Raw genomic sequence first — 16,855 nt, forward strand, 5'->3', positions numbered from 1 at the left:
GGGATTGGGAAGAAACTGGAGTATCACACACTTCCTCTATAAGAAATCCCCCAGCAGCTCCCTCTGTGCTAATGCAGAACAGCTCTGTGGATCCAGAGCCCTGCAGGAGGAACACAGGAGGAACGCTGGGAATTCCAGACAGCCCAGCTGGGGCCAGGCTGGACCTCAAACCTTCATTAGGCTGCACCTCACCAGTGACTGCAGCTCCTCAGGATGGGCAGCAAGGACAGCCCCCTCCTGGGCTGCACTGGACCACGTTCTCACCCTGCTCTCTGCCCAAGCCAAGGCAGGAAGGCCCCATACCAGGAAGCTGCTGTGGAAGAAATGCTTTCCCAACTGGAGCTGCTGGAATTCTTGTCAGCACCAAGACGATCCTTTCCATTGCTCAGCTCATGAACAACTAGCCAGGAGGGCAAGGAAACCAAACCAAGCCAACCCTAATTTAAACAATTAGAGAATTAATCATCAACACGCTAAGTAGTATTTAGACAGTGAGTTCAACATATGCCACACTGATGCCTTCAGCAGTTGCAAAATGGAATTAGAAAACTAACATTTATTAAATCAATTTGAATTTTAATATACATTTCAAGAATGTGGCAGCATAAAAGGAAATGTTTTTAGAAACAACCTGAATCTACCATTTGCAGTTTTACATTAACCATCAGGGGTCTCCTGTCGACGCTCTGAAACACTATTGACCTAAGTTCTCCAACTTTTGGTACCACATTGAATGCAGCAGTGAGATAGTAAAGATTCCAAATACTCCCACATTTCTGGAGCAAAGGTATACTTTGTATTTAATTTAATGAAAGTCCTAAAAATGTACCATCAACAATCTCAGCAAAACTGAACAGCTCTGCAAAAGCATTCCGACACAACCCGTGCTGTGCAGCCACTCCCAGACTCCGGGTCGCTACTTCGCTTACACGTAGTGGACTAATAAACAGATTTACATTAGTAGGTCACGATCAAACCACCAAATTAGAGACTGGTAGGATCCCTCTGGGTCAACACAAAAATCACATACAAGTTTAACTAAATACATTTTAATAGGACATCGTTAAATCTCATGAGGGCTAAAAAACACAGATCTTAGGTACTTGGGTTGGCAAATAAAGACAAGAATACTAAGAAGCATTTTCCACCATTTACTCATTATCAAAAATATTTTTCAACTCTTCTTGCAAAACAAAAACAAAAAAGTACAGACTGGACACGTACATCACATTTTTCTTCCTATGGCTTTAACCCCCCACCCTGCCCACCCCACAAAAAAGACGGGGGGAGAAACAAACCAAAACCAACAAAAAGCTCTGACCACATTCACAGAAAATGACACCATGGTACACTACAAAACAAAAGGAGGTGCCATTTGTGTCCAAAGGGTTTTGCTCATTTCTCGGTGAGGAACCGTCATTGTACGTGCTTTGTGCCAAATCAAAGCACACCCAGCGCCGGGCCGGAAAGCACCGCAGGGGCTCTGTCTGAGGAAAAGGGAAGATGGAAGCAGGAAAGGAACTAAAAAAATCCACACATTATTTAACATGCTGCTGGAACAGGAATGGCCTTTAAAATCAGACAGTAATGTTTGTGTTCGAATCAGCCCATGTTCAGGTTGTGCTCTGTCATTCCAAGAGGAGAATTTCTGCTTTCACAAAGCAATCTCACTTTTTAGGCTTCCAACGAAGCCCTGAAGGCACAACTAAATCTTGTGCCTGCACTCTTCTTTAGGGATTGCGCTGAAATCAACCATTTTTGTACAAAGCTGAATTCCTAAGAGGAATTCTTTTACTGTAACACTTTTCCAGATAAGCTCGACAACTTTGTGTTATTTTTCTATTTTTGAGCCTTTTGGCCCAGGTTGAAAAGCAATGACCTTCAAAAGCTGCTTTCAACATTTTAGCGAAAATGAGATAGGTTCAGGGTGGAGTGAGTTATATATAGCTTATTCTGCTTAGCAAACACCCCAAAAATTTGACCTTTGATAGCACTCAATCCTGTGCCCTGGCTGGGAGGTGCCTGTCAGTGGGGAACTCCCCTCCCTGGGAGGGGTCCCGGCTCTGTTATAAACCTGATCAAACAACCCCTCCAGTGCTGGTAAGTGCTGCGGAATCTCCCCTAGCCCTGGCACTGATCAGCACCGGAGGGGGAAAATCAGCCAAGGACTCCCTGTAACCCACAAAACCCCTTCTCTTCCCTAGAAGCAACAGCAGTAAAACAGCAGGAATTCGGGGAAGGGAGAGGATGGTGCTAACAGAACTTGAGCCTTCGCAGGGTACCAGTGATGTTCTCCCCCAGCCCAGCCCCTCAGTGACTTGTCACACACAGGGGGCTGGCACGGAGGGGCAACTGAGCAGGGATGTGACCTGTGAAGCGTCAGGAAGACAAGCCCCAAGGATGATGTTATTACCAGGATGGGGTATCCAAGCTGGAGCTCGACCTTTGCATCCACCCGACCCTCCTGAGCCTTGCCTGCAGCCTGACATGCCTTCTGGCCTGCCAGCTCATTCACTACATTTATTAATCTTTTTTTAAACTGTTCAGCAGAGGGCACAACCAATTCTCACAATCACCACTGCCTACCCTTTCCGGAGTGTATCCCCCAGCTCAGTGCTGCCTTTCCACAGGAATGTCAGGTCATTTCCTGCTCCTGGTGACTGTAACCCATCAAATAATTATTTTTCTACACCATCATCTAGCACAGTTGAGATGCACTATCTGGATGCTACACTGAAGCTGAAGCTTTGACTGAGCACAAAGCATGAGCAAGTACAATGAGGTCAATATATTCCTTGTCAAAAGATCTTGTGATAAAATCATTTACATCAGCAATTGATCTCAAACTATGAGGTGCTGTAAGAACTAAAAACAGTTTTAGGGTAACTCCTCCATTATCTGCAACTATTTCCCAGACACTAATACACAGAACATAGCAATGAAAAACACTTGATACAAGTGATCTAAACGCAGGAGCTCCAGCAAGTTAAACAGAACCATAGCTGCCTTAAACCTGTAGCAGTTCCCCTACAGATGGCAGGGAAAAGAAAGAAAAGTTTAACAGTCATATCTCATGTCTATAGCTTCATCCAAACTTTTCTCATCGTGTGTACTGGCAGCTAAAAACGTCGTTACTGGTGACCCTGTCACATTGATTACACTGGTGCTTGTGCTGGCATTGCGCACGGCAATGCTTGTCACATTAATGCCCAAAGTAAGCCGAGTCTGCTCCAAGGCCTTTTCTGGCACTGCAAAGGCCTCCAGCTTCTTCTCCCCGTTAGCCATGTAGGAGTTTTGGCAGCCACGGCATATGCAGTCAAGGCAGGCTTTGCGGTTAGAGTAGCAAGGGCAGCGTTGGCCACGGCATGTAAGAACACTTGGATTTTGGGTGGCACGACCACATTTACACCCTTTCTTTTCTTGTGGCTTTTTATACACAGTTTTTGTTGGGCTTCCTGGCATAACGTTACTGCTGGGAACTTTCTCCTTTGCCTTGTCTTTTGTTTTCAGCACCCCAGGTTTGGCTTTCGGGTGGGATTTCTTAGGGGCATGTTCTAAGTTCTTTTTCATGCTTTTGTTAGACAGGAGCACAGTTTTACTGATTTTGGGAGTAGTTCCTCCATTAGGTACAGTCGCAATAGGCTGCAAAGACATTTTATTTTCCTGTTTGACTGTCACGGGAGCCGACGCTCCCAATGTTGGGCCGCAGATGATGCTGGAGATGGGCAGAGGCTGAACCTTTTCGCTGTCGCTTTCGGAGCGAGAGCGCTTCCTGTTCAGCTTCACCACCTTGGGCGTGGCTGCCGTGCAGGAGAGTCCATGAGGAGAAGCATCTGTGGACATGAAAATGTTATGGCTGAGGGGAGGTGGGGAGAGCTGCAGGAAGGGGCCGTTGGCCATGTTTGCCTCCAAGCCAGGCTGCAGGTTGGAATCGCACACCTCGCTGCTGGACACGGTCTCCAGGCTGCGCAGCACCTCCTCCACGCTGAGCAGCAGCGACCCACCCGGCTTGATGTCCTCGCTGAAGCCGCAGATGTCAATGCCCGCGGGGCACAGGTCGCTGGTGGCCACCGTGTCACACACGGGCTGCAGGCTGCCGGGGATGTCCTCCGTCTTGATGTAATCCCCGGTGCTGCACACATCGATGGCGCTGGCGTGCTCGGGAGAGGGGATGCTCACGCCCAGCTTCTCCACCGACAGCCCGTTGCAGGGGGGCAGCCCGTTGATGACGGAGCCCCGCAGGTCCAGGTTGGGGGTGCTCTCGGGCAGCGCCGTGAACACCCCCGGCGTGTCCGTCGCCAGCTCCGAGGTGGAAGGGACCGGGGAATGCGTCAGGCACAGAGCCAAGGCTGCATCCGAGGATTTCTCCGTCTCCTCGTGGAGCGGTGCCCCATCCTTGAGCAGAGCCAGCAGGTCTGCAGAGCAATCCACGGCCTGGATGATGTCCCGGGCCAGCGGCGTCTGCGTGATGTACTCACACAGCTTCTTGTAGCAGTTCACCAGGATGCTCAGCTGCTTGTTCTCCTCAAACTGCTCGTAGTCCTTGCACCAGCTACACGAGGGCTTCATCATCATCTTCTTGCCTTTACACGTTTTGCAGACATAATGCTGACAATTGGAGTTGGTAGGAGCAATAGGGTCTTGTAGCAAATTTCCTATGGGAAAAAGAAAGAGGAAGATTACAATGGGACACCACTGGATGAGTTTCGTACTAGCAAAAAAAGTTACTCAAAAAGTTGAGTTATTCACAAGAAAACATCCCATCCAAACAACCGCCTGCACAAATTCTCACAGCTGCCAACCTGGTTTTAAAACATTAGATAAAATTAGAAGAAAACCATCACAGCATAACTTGTTGTGCGCTGCAGCCTTTAGAAACATTCTCAACTACAATACTACTGATACCCTTTCTCCCCTTCAGCTTTGTCCATGGAAACTTAGAGAACACACAAGACTTCTATGAATTTACCAAAAGTGAAATAATAAACTCCCGTGACAACTTACTGCAAAGATTTTAGTGGAATTAGTAGAAACAAATGGGAAGATAGCAGAGGGAAAACTCTGAATGTAAAGAAAGATGACATATCCACCCCCTAAAGGGAAGACACAACAGACTTTGTGTTATTCTTCATTTAGCATTTAGTGAAGCCATCAGAATAAAGATTTTTTTTTCAATATTTTACTGTTTAGACTAAAAAACTAATAAAAATCAGCTACTAAAGGAATCCACACACCCCTGACAGCCCAGAAAGTTTCCAACCCCCAGCACTGACAGTCTGGAAGGTTTTATCTGCAGATCCCCAAAACTGTAAAAACCTGGAAGAATTGTTTTGGTTTTCCTTAAGAACAACTCAAATATTACCTAAGGATAAAATATGAAAGAACAAGTGAAATTGAATTCTGTATAGAAACAATCCAACTAGTTCCTATATCCAGAAAGTGACAGTATTGCTTTGCTATTTCCAGGAAGCTCTAGGCCAGAAAGATATTCCATCTCCTAAATTAAATTGCAGAGTATCTGCAGTCATCCCCAGCAACAGGCCTCCCTCCCCTCCCAGCAGCGCATTCTCAGCTTTGATCAGACCTTTCTCCCATAAGGAGCCTCTGCTGGATGAGTTACAGCCATCAGGGAATTCCCACCCAGATTTTCCAAAGTGAAAACAATCTGCTGCAACAAGTGAATAAATTAAACAACTTGGGAAGAGGAAACAAAGTGCATAAATCAAATCAGACTGGGATGAAACCCCCAAAATACCAAAGATATTTTCTCTCGTTGCTCACTTTCCTGATCCCTCTTTGGGAAGGGGCTGCTCCCCTCCACCTGAGCCATCATTCAGTGGGTGTGGCTTGATGTAAACTGGGTTTTGAGCAACAAATCACAAGAGTCAGTGCTCAGGTTGCCATTACATAGTAATTTTTACTAAATGGAGAGGAATACAGTTGTGCAGCAAGCTGTGGCACAGAATGAGACCTGCTGTAACAGTGTGACAAGACCCCACCAGGAGAAGACAGAAAACACTCATCACATCAAACCCCAAAGGTTTAAAGCCAACAGATGGAACATGAAGTCACACAGTCCAACCAGCAGGAGGAAAATTATTGGGTTTTTTCCCAAGTTCTCTTGAAATGACCTGATATAAACAACACCACAGGCAGAAGTGGCCCCTGTGGTCCTATGATGGCACTTGATTTTAGGAGAAAAGTTCCCTGAAGAGAAAAAAACCCAAAGTCCCACCAGCTCCTTGAAGAAGTCCCATCCTCCAGCAGAGAGTTCACCAACAAAGATCCACCCCCCCTGGATCCTGAGTCCAATAAAACCAGCAGGAGCCCTGGCCAGTGCTGATACTTCAGAGCCTTGGGACTACAGTGCTCCCAGGGCCAAAAGCCACCAGCATTAATTAATTCCCAATTAATTAATGACACAAAGCAGTTGGGTACACTCCTCATCCACCAGTAGCCTCTCCTGGCTCCTTAGGACAATAAGGCAGAGTTATGATTCTTTACAGAACTAAAAACACTTCAGAGATAAACAAGATACCACCTTAACTTTTAATTAGATTTTTAAAAAGGCATCACCAACAGTGTGTTTTATTTCTCCCAAAATAAATTTGGCTAGAACTCCTGAGTAAGTACAAATGCTAAAAGAGGATACAGGAAAATTTAAATTTCTGGAGGCTTTTGAGGGAAAAACCAGACAGACTGACAAGACAAAACACTTCACATGCTCTCACTGACAGGAAGAACAGAACAAGTTCTACTCCAAGTAAATGCCAGGCAACCTACACTAGAGAGACATTAGGACTTCTTGAGCTGTGGGAATATTTTCCATTTCAACTTATATCTCATTGAATATATTCATTTTTCAAAATTTCTCTCTTGTATGGATTCTGTGGCACTATCAATCTCCTCAGTCTTAGTACTGCCAAGTTTAAAAAAAAGTCAACCATGAGATGCTAATTTCCCATAGAATTAAGTTTCATTATCTGTGATCTCCAAGACATAAACATGGTAGGTCCTGAAATTAATATTTTTCCATGCCTATAATTTAGTATTTCTCTAAGCTAAATATAATTTTCCATTTTATTGTGCAGCCATTCACCTGCATTAGACCCTTCCACAATTACTCACTGAAGAGCTTCAGTTTTACAGCCCTGTGTAGCCTGGTGTTACTGAACCCTGCTCTGTCTTTTCTCACCCTCTTTTGTAAGGGATTTATCAATACACCAAAAGCAAAATTGCCTTCTTACAAAGCCTCCAATACAAGACTTTCCTTCCACATCATCTCTTAACTATCCTGATTTCAGAAAGGTTGTATTTATGACTAAATACATACATTAATATCAGCACTTAGAATTAATGAAGAGCATATACAGAGGAAAAACTTTTCATATGTTATTTATCAAATATCCTGGCTGATCTGGAAAGGTTGTCCCGGGAGGAGGAGGGAGGTCACTTAAACCACATGGAATACTTCCTGCTGTGGTCCTTAATGGGCATTATTTCACAGCTGCAGGGACAGAGGAAGCGTCTGCAAATTGTGTCTCTGAGACCAAAGAGAGGAGAAGAACTGGGACTCAAAACAATTGTTAGGAGTATATTTGCTGGGTACAGACACCTGATGGGTGAAATTCACTGGAAAGAAAGGCTTGAACAGGTACCTGCAGCCATTCTCACCTATCCTCAGCGAAGGAAAGGGCTAAACACAAGTATTTAACTTGGGGTCCTTGGAAATGCTACTGGAACATTCATCACTGAAAATTATCTTGGCTTTTCCAAGAACAATAATTTCATTATTAAATCTTAATTTTATTAAGTAAAATAGAAAAAAAAAAGTCAATTTGTTTTACAAATACAAATGAATCCCCTGGGGTTCATCACCACCATTTGCCAAGCAGAAGTCTTTGATCTTGGCTGCACTGGAATCACCAAAAGATCTCAGCCAGCACCGGGGGCTGGCCAGCCCAGGCACACTGGAACCGTGGCATCCATGGGACACAGGAGGAGAGGGCAGCCAGGGAACCTCACCCACCAATCTGTGCCCACCAAACAGCACCGTGAGCACGAGGTTATTTTTAAACCACGGCTACAGAAACAGAAATGCTGAGCCTCTATCAAGCTCTGAGGAACAGCTCTGCCCATCTGAGGCACACACAGACTTCTACAAGCCAAGGACCCCAAAGAGATACCCACAGCTGGAGCTTTGACAGCTGCACTGCTACACTGTCAGCCTTTTCATTTTGGGATTAAACATCATCTGACTGTTTCTACTAAAATAATTAGCAACAGTCAGAAAGTTCCAGCAACTTGCCATGTCCAAGCTTCAGAGCTCAGGAGCTCCTGAAGGACAGGAGCTGGTTCTCACCAACTGTGACACCTGTGCACAGGGGTTTGTGCTCAGCCACTCCTCTCCCTGCAGCTCCAGAGCTGGGGGAAGGAAAAGCCCTGCTCTCCCCACCACCTTCCCTGAACTGCTCCCTGCCACTCCACACAGCATCTTCTCACTCAAGAAATCATCAGCTGGATTCCACTGAAGAATGAGCAGCAGCTCAACGAGGCTTTAAGGCAAAACATAACAGAAATACCCTCACAAAAGCAGCATTTCCCGAGTTGGATAAACCCCTAAAAGCACTGTTTGCAAAACTATCTGACGACAGACAGGCAGGCATATGATGAGCAGCAAAAAGGTCTGTCAGCCATCTGCAGATGAATACAACAAATGTGTGGGATCTGTTTTAGAGGGGTGGGAGATCCGGGTTCCTAAAGAACAAGAAAACGGAATGCATTCAGACTCAGAGGTTAGTGCAAGAGCCAGCTGTCATGGACACAACAGCAGGGAAAGGTGTCACAGATCCCAGGCCCTAACACTCCCCACTTCCAGACCTACACTCAGGGTGGGCTGGACCATGTTGGATTTGACAGGTTTCACCAAAATTGCACCGAAGTCAGGAGGCAGATTCCCCAGACCGATGTCTAACCTAGCAGTTGTCCCAAGTAGGAAAATGTTGGGCAGCTCCTGTGTCTGAAACCTGCTGGATCCCCTGTGACCCAGGAACCCCACCCACTGCACAGCATTCCCAAAGCATGTTCCCAAAACACAGCCACACGTGCCATGGCTGCACTTTCAGCTGAGACACCAACACATCTTTGCAATGTTCAGGGGCAAAGCTCTGAACCCACCGCTACAGAACATGGCATGGAGCTCAGGGCAGGTCACAACAACAACGCTACAGATGTGTGATCCTTTCATGGGCTTTGACACAAGGTTCTCTACAGAGAAATTGTTCAATTCAGCCAAAAAGTAGAAACAAAAAATGTTCCCCAAGACTCCCAGCACAGAACTCTGAGAAACAATGAGAGTTTCCCTGTGAACTACAAGAAATTATTTCTTCCTGCAAACACCACCCTGTCCTTAGATCACCCCAACCACACCGTAAGAATATGACTAAGACATCCACAAACACTTATAAATTCCCTGCTGGGTGAAATGTAAATGTGGGGGACACAAAAAAACCACTAAAAAACCCAAATCAACTACAAATACTTATTTCAAAATTTTGTCAGAGAAAACATTCTGCTGGCTACTGAATATTTCTGCACATCCTCCATGAACACACAACTGTGAAAAATATTGCTAAAGACATTACTGCCCTCACATAGGGACAATTGTGACTAATGAATTAATGTTTGTATAACTCTTTGAAAAAATAAAAACTGTGCTGTTTTTGCCTGAATACCATGGGAACCCAATTTAACCATGATCAGAAGACAGTCAGACTATTTTTCTTCATATCTGGAGAAATACAGTCAACTTCTTTAGCTAAAGTTCAAGGAAAAAAAAACTACAACAAATTGCATTTTAAGTGCAGAAGGGACTGCTTTGTTCCTTGAGTCTACCCCCCCCCAAAAAAAAACCAACAGAACATTTTTACTAAGTCCTATGTCAAAGTTATAGTTCTGTTTGAAAGTCCTTGTGTTTACAAAATCCCTGACAGGAAAAATTCTAAACGTGTTTTTAACAAACTAGGTTTGTTACTAGGTGGCAAAATTCAAACATGGAGGCTTTAAGAAGATGGATAAATTAATCTTTTTTGCCATGCAGTGTAAAATTTTCACATAATGATGTTTTCCAAAAGTCAAGATTGCAGTATTTTGAGAAGTTTCAAATAGCAAAGTTAACATTTCTCCTATGGGTATAAAATAATAACTTGTTTCTAAGCTGCAGAAACACTCTCAAGACTTAGAACTTGCTTTGGAAGTTATAGATCAAGTTCATCGCAATCCCCGAGCAAACAAAAAGTAATGAAAACCATTTTTCCATACCAAACAAAAATGCATGAACATCAGAATCTCAGAGTGAAATGTGCTCTCCAAGGCCATGGTGTGACAGGGAGCCAGCCGGGGGCTATGACTTCGAGAGTCATGGAATAACAAATTCTGTCACTGGGGTAATTCCTCCAGGAGAGCAGGGAAATCTCTGCTCCCTGCAAAGCACGGTGCTCAGCAAAGGCTGTACTGCCATCACTTCTCAGTCACTGCCCAGCCCCAGGGAATGTTTGCTGCCCTCCCTAACCACTCCAACACAATATCCAGGAACGCTCAGTCCGTATTTCCACGTGTAAATCACTGTAAGGCAGCACAGCAAACAAAGGCAGGGGAACGTGTGCCGGAGCGCTCCGTGACCAGGACGGCTCAGCCACCCCAATAAAGATGCCTCCTGGCAACACATTAACTCCTCTTTAAACACTCGGGAATACAATCGGTTTAATCAATATCCTCAGGCACCACCAAGCCCATCCATCACTCCCAGCTCCTCAAGCAGGAACACTCCTCTCCAATCTGCAGCCCTCTTTGGAAGCCACTGTCAACCAGCTGCCACCGAGGGGACCACAGCTACTTCTCTTCCTACTCAATTTTCTTCTAAGGCAGAGTATTTTTAGTTTAGAAACCAATTTAAATTCTACTGGCAGAACTTTCTGTTACCAAAACTTCTGCAGCACAATGCAGACAACCTTGACAAAGCAGTTCTCCCAGGAGTCACACACAGGGTTTGAAAACAGGAAAGGGAAACGAAGTTGAGTAGGGAGATTTTAAGAGGAAATCACCCAACATATTCTTGAGTAAAAACTGGTGTATTCAGACATGTGAGACTGGACATTTTACAGACAACTGCTCCCCAGACCAAGCACAAACAGAATACCTGCAGCAGAAGGTAGTAGATAGGTACTTAATCCCCTAGTCCATGCTCCCTGATGGTTGTTTCAGATATGCTGATTATTTTTCACAAATTCAGAAGTGTTTTGGCAACCATTCATGACATTTTTAAAAGGAAAATAATGTACTTTTAAAATTACCAGCAGTTTTATTAACAGTATTTCTCACAACTGAAAACAGAGGAAAGAAGAAAATGTCAATGAAGAAAATACCCAAAAAAACCCACAGCACCAGACCAACTTTCAAACATAAAAGGCAATTCTGATCTGGCAGCACAGATCATGAATAACCCTTCATTCTCATCAACCTAGGGAGAACGGACAAGGAAGAGGTTCTAAGCTAAACTCTTCTATCACAAAACTTTAAAAACTTAAGTTTGTTCACTCTAAAATTCTGTTATCCAGGCTCAACTCAGCCATGGTTCACATCCCAAACAGAAATTCCAGTATCTTCCATATTTTGTTTCTTCTCCCTTATTCCATGTCTGTGACAGGAAACTGAATTTTCCAGGAAGTTTCCGTCTGTTTAGGTGTCACTCAAGTATCTCCCCTTCTCTGAGGGAAGCTCAGTCCAACTGTCCAGGCCCAGTTCAAACCATTTCCCAGAGACAGAGTGCAGCCCACGGCACTGAACTCTGCCTGGGACCTGGAACCACACCCCAGGAGCTGCTGAGCAGGGAAGGGCACTGGGGGACACAGGGAGCAAAGGACAATTAGCTCAGAGAGGTGAGGAAGAGGAGGAGAAGCCTTCACATGGACAGAATGGCACGAGGCGGAAAATTTTACACAACTGTATGCCACCAACTATGGAGACATTTCAGATCTAGTCTAACTTATTATAATATGCAATTATATTATACACTCCATTCAACTTACTTTGGCAGTATATAACTCTCAAAACAGGCCATTGCTTTTACACAAGAGCAGGAGGGAAATAACATCCTTACACTAATCTTTATATAGAAAAACAAAAGCCAACAGTTTTTATTTTATTTTTTTGGCAATCCATGCCATTGCCCATGCTTGGGAGTTGCTTCCATAAAGCTACTGAACCACTGAGCCTTCAACCCCCTGGCTAAAATTATGGAGAGCTGCCTCAGAACACCGGATGGGGCTCTGTGAGGGACCAGCCAGTGCTGCCATGGGTTTCTTTGTTCCTCCCCCCACCCTGTAATCTCCCTAAAGCCACATGTTGTCTCACATCCCCTTACTGGGATTACAGGATGTTTAAGACAAGAACTGTATTCTCATCCTGTATTTCCCAGCACCAGCTGGGTTCCTGGCCAAGCATAAAATGTTGTCCTGCAGCCCTGCCAGCTTCCAAGAATTCTCTCAATCAGCAATAACAATCTTTCACATGCCTTTGAAATATCTTTCAGAGATTCTACTATGAAGTTTTCTATGGATAAAAAGCTAAGCTGATCTGACTGGCAATCGTATCTCTTATAAGCATTTCTACTGAATTTCAGAGAAGGCTGTTAATGCTGAAAAGACCAATGAATTGCAGTTACCTGCATGGTATCTGAACCAGAGAACAACACTGCTAAGATGTTTATCCCAATAGACAGCACCTTTAAAATATAGATGTTTTTTGCATAAATTCTACTATGCTATTTTTAAACTAAATGTGGTATGAACATGCAATTTTATAATGATCACTTTATTCCAGAGGCTGAAACTTGTATTTCACATCTTCAAAACACACAAGGCACAGCCCTTCTGCCTAATGCACACTTGGGAGCAGTTATTTTCAAGATTTAAAAGCTCTAGGAAATATTGTCTTATACATCCCTATAAAAGGATGATGTATTACCTACAGCACTGTCCAGGAAATTGTCACATGATCACACTTAAATCCTAGAAATACACACACGGCTGTTCCAGCTACAGAACTGAACCTTATCACCCATCATGAGGCAAGAGGGAGACCTTGAATCCACCCAGAACTGATTCAGCTGACTTACACTGACATACTGTATTTACATTTTGGCTTTCTACTGCTGCAGCTCCATGTGTGCCAATCTGAATCTGAAATCAGAGCTTTAATTAGAACTTCATAATTATGTGGGTCCAAAAACTTCTGCCACCTCCTGCTATGTGAGCTGGTGTACAAGACCACGGGATCACAAGGAAATGAGCTGGCTTATGCCTCGTGCTTTGGGAGCACAGTGGAAGCCCAGGAATGTTAGCTGATTTATGTAGCTGGCACTCATTTCTCCTAAAAACAATTCACTAAAACGAAAGGAACAATCTTGACTATGGAATTAATACCTGCAGCATAACAAAGCGTTACAGAATGCACTCGAGAGAGATTACACACTGAGAAAAAGCTGATGACATAAGGAGCACTAATTTGTGGAGTAACTTCCCAAGGGAATTCCTAGAAGTCCAGCACTTGAGACTTTAACCACTGATACTTCCTGCAGCATTTCTCAAAAAAAGTACTTTGCACTCAGCACTTCACAAAGATCTGTGCAAGGAGAGTACCAGACATTCCAAGTTCCATGTACATGAACCCAGAGCCAGGTATTTGGGTCTCATGGTCTGAACAGACAAACAGGGCAGCAATAGGTGAGCGTGGGAAAAGCTTTCACGTACTAAAACAAAAAACACAACCCAAACCCACACAGCACAGTTAGCTCACCTGGTCAGGGCAGTGAACACCAAAGTTCTGGGTTCAGTCCCTGTAAGGGTCATTCCCTAACAGCTGGATTCCATGGCCCTTGTGGGTCTCTCCCAACTTGTAATATTCTGGGATTCTGGCAGTTTTGGGTGGTCATAGTGCTCACTGTCATGATCCCTCAATGCAGCCTTTACTTCTCTACTTCATCTTTTAAAACACCAAAGCTAAAAAGGCTTTGATGATTGCACAGGGTTTAATGACCTTAAATATTCAGAAGGTGTAAAAGGTGTAACAGCTCTTAGCACTAAGAGAAAAGGAACACAAAAAGCAAATGATAAAATGATGGACTGCCCTTTACCAATGTGAACTGCCCATCTGTGACACTGGGAACACCACAGTGAGCAGCTCTCTGTGGGGCAGGCCCACTCCCCCATGACCACCTTAGGCTCAAGACAGACACCTGAGTAACTGTTTTACTGCTATGTGGAATTTACTGAGGCCTCTGGATACTGACATGCCACGAACAGGAGTCCAGGAGGCACAGATAAGACTGGTTAATCAGCTGTAAGCAAAACATTTGAAATAAACAGCAGCTACAGTTATCTGAAAGCTGGCCACAGTCGAAAAAAATATACACCAAAGGAATAACCCTAATATGCAAAGAAAATAAAGGGTCTAGAGAGAAAGCACAACCATCAAGAGATAGTTTGTGAATAGGAATATCCATGGAGGCACAAGAAAATAGAAGAAAACAAACTAAACATGTGGTTTGCTCTATGAAACTTAGTGACAGAAAAAAGCTGAAGAAGGGGGGGAAAAAAGCTCAGGAATTTGGGCAGGCACAAATTAAAGATAGACAATTTCAACAGCACAGAGTGTAAAACTAAGATTGCAAAAGGCCAAGAAGGGAAGAAGGCAAGGCAAGGAGAACAAAGAACACATTTCAGAAGACCAGGCTTAAAGTTGAGAGACCAGCGAGCAGAGAAATGCAAATATTGTATTTTAAAAAATCAGAACAATATTTGTGTATTTTTTGGCAAAAGCAGTCTGATGACTGACAAAAAGTGGGAAGAATTTACGGGAAGAAATCACAGCTGATGTTGGAATCAATCAGGCCTAAGGTGCTAAGAAATAAAAAGCAGAGATGCATCAACACTAGCATTGGGATTCCATGAGGAAAAATCCTTAAGACAAATTACTTCAGGAAATGACGATGCAGAGATCCTGGGAACGGGCTCCCTCTTTCCCAGTGCAAACAGATCTCTATTTTCAAAGACTTTAAGTGGGAGGAGCCAATAGCGAGAGGATAGGAAGCATCCAATGCTACTTTAGCGGTCTCGACAGTTAAATCCTGATCCTGTAAATTAATACAATATTTAACTTTCTAAACCCCAGTGATTCAATTCAAATTCAGTGTAACACACACATCGGTATCGACAAACACAGTGGGCATAAAACCACTCTGCCAGAAAAATACAAACACAAACAGGGCAGGACTTAAAACCACCAGGAGGAAAAAAGGAGAAGTTAAAAAATTTACCAACCGAGAGGTCTAACAGGTCAGAGACCCCTCCCAACACTGACCAAGGCTTCAAAGGGAAGTTCAAGAAAACGTAACAGTTTATTCCAGAGCTTCCTCCCAGGAACGGACACATGCCCCCACTCCATAAACACAGCAGAATGCAATTCCTTTCCAGTATTCCCCAGACCGCAACACCGAAATTCCGGATACTGCCTTTGCCCACAGCACACAGAACGCTCTTTTTGGGGGGATGGGAGTGGGGAAAGCCCAGCAGACTTCCAACCTATTTGCTTTTTATTGTAATTATTGTTACAGAACAATTATCTACTAGGCAAAAAAAAAAAAAAATCAATTATTGTTTCCGTCAGTTCAAAAATTCCTGGCTTTCAATCGGAATTACTTATTGTTTACATTTCAAGGAGGGGGTAAAAAAAATTACGAAGTTCCTCTTGCCCTGCCTCTATGGTCTGTATATCGTTTTGGGTATCTTTTACCACACTCGCTCTTAGTCATCGCCTTTTTTAAGCGATTAACTCCACTACAACAGGGCATTTCAATAACCACTGATAACTGCCGTACCCATGATGAGGCAGTGACCATAATAAAGCGCTGCATTTTGAGGCGAACACTCTCTCCATGCCACCACCGCCTTCGCAGCGTGCGCGGCTGTTGAGACACAGCGGCTGCCGCCTCCCTGCCCTTGTGACCGGCCCTGCCCGCGGCTGCCCCGCGCCGGGGGCGGGTTTAGCCCGGGCTGTTCCCACTCCGCCGCTCCCGAGCGCCGAGCCGCCCCCCCCCGGCGGAAGCGGCACCGGGGGCTCCGGGCCCGGCAAACTTTGCTGGGAGCTGCCCCGGACCGGGCCGGACGAGGCGAGGCCGAGCCAGCCCCGGTGCGGGCCCAGGGCCGTGCGGGAGCCCCGGGGAGGCTCATTGTGCAGGAACAAAAGAAAGATCCTCACCGCACACGCAGCAGGAGAGGGACTGCCTGAAGTAGGGCAGGAGCTTGTTAATCTCGGAAAAGGACTGGGGGTCCGCCGGGTCGTAGTTGAGCACCAGGCGGCTCGCGGACACGTAGAGAGCAGTGGCATTCACCGGGTTCATCGCCGCCGCTCGCTCGCCGCCGGCTGCGCGGTGCGAAGAAGGTCTGCGCGGGCCGCGGGGGCAGGTGGCCCCGGGGCGGGGGCCGGCCGGGTGTCACCTTGGTCCGGGGCCACCTGGAGCCGCGCGGCAGCGGCGGCGGCAGCGCGGAGGCCGCGGCGGCCCTGCCAGAGGGGGCCGCGCCGGCTCCTCCTCCGCCTCCCGCGGGGGAGGCCTCGCTCCGAGCGGCGGCTCGGCCCGGGCGGCAGCGGCGCTACTGCAGGTCCCTGCGGGCCATACCCGCCCCGCCGCGGGGCCCCTGCTGCTGTCGGCGCCTCCCTCAGCGGCGGCCCGGCATGGCGGCGGCCGCAGGCAGGATCCGCGAACGGGCGCGGGGCGGCGGCGGGGCCGCGCTGCCCGATG

General features: G+C 45.7%; 1 protein-coding gene across 1 annotated transcript; it reads right to left on the minus strand.

The window, feature by feature from the left end:
• Positions 1 to 1,138: 1,138 nt before the first annotated feature.
• MSL2 (MSL complex subunit 2) lies at positions 1,139 to 16,530 on the minus strand. The gene is made up of 2 exons (XM_033069126.1): positions 16,315 to 16,530; positions 1,139 to 4,655 (listed from the first exon to the last, which is right to left on the minus strand). Exons 1-2 carry the CDS (start codon positions 16,454 to 16,456, stop codon positions 3,058 to 3,060), a joined length of 1,740 nt encoding a protein of 579 aa, XP_032925017.1. The 5' UTR covers positions 16,457 to 16,530; the 3' UTR covers positions 1,139 to 3,057.
• Between the last annotated feature and the right edge of the window lie 325 nt (positions 16,531 to 16,855).

The sequence above is a fragment of the Catharus ustulatus genome, chromosome 10 (genome assembly GCF_009819885.2).
Source record: "Catharus ustulatus isolate bCatUst1 chromosome 10, bCatUst1.pri.v2, whole genome shotgun sequence".
Classification (NCBI taxonomy): Eukaryota; Metazoa; Chordata; class Aves; order Passeriformes; family Turdidae; genus Catharus; species Catharus ustulatus.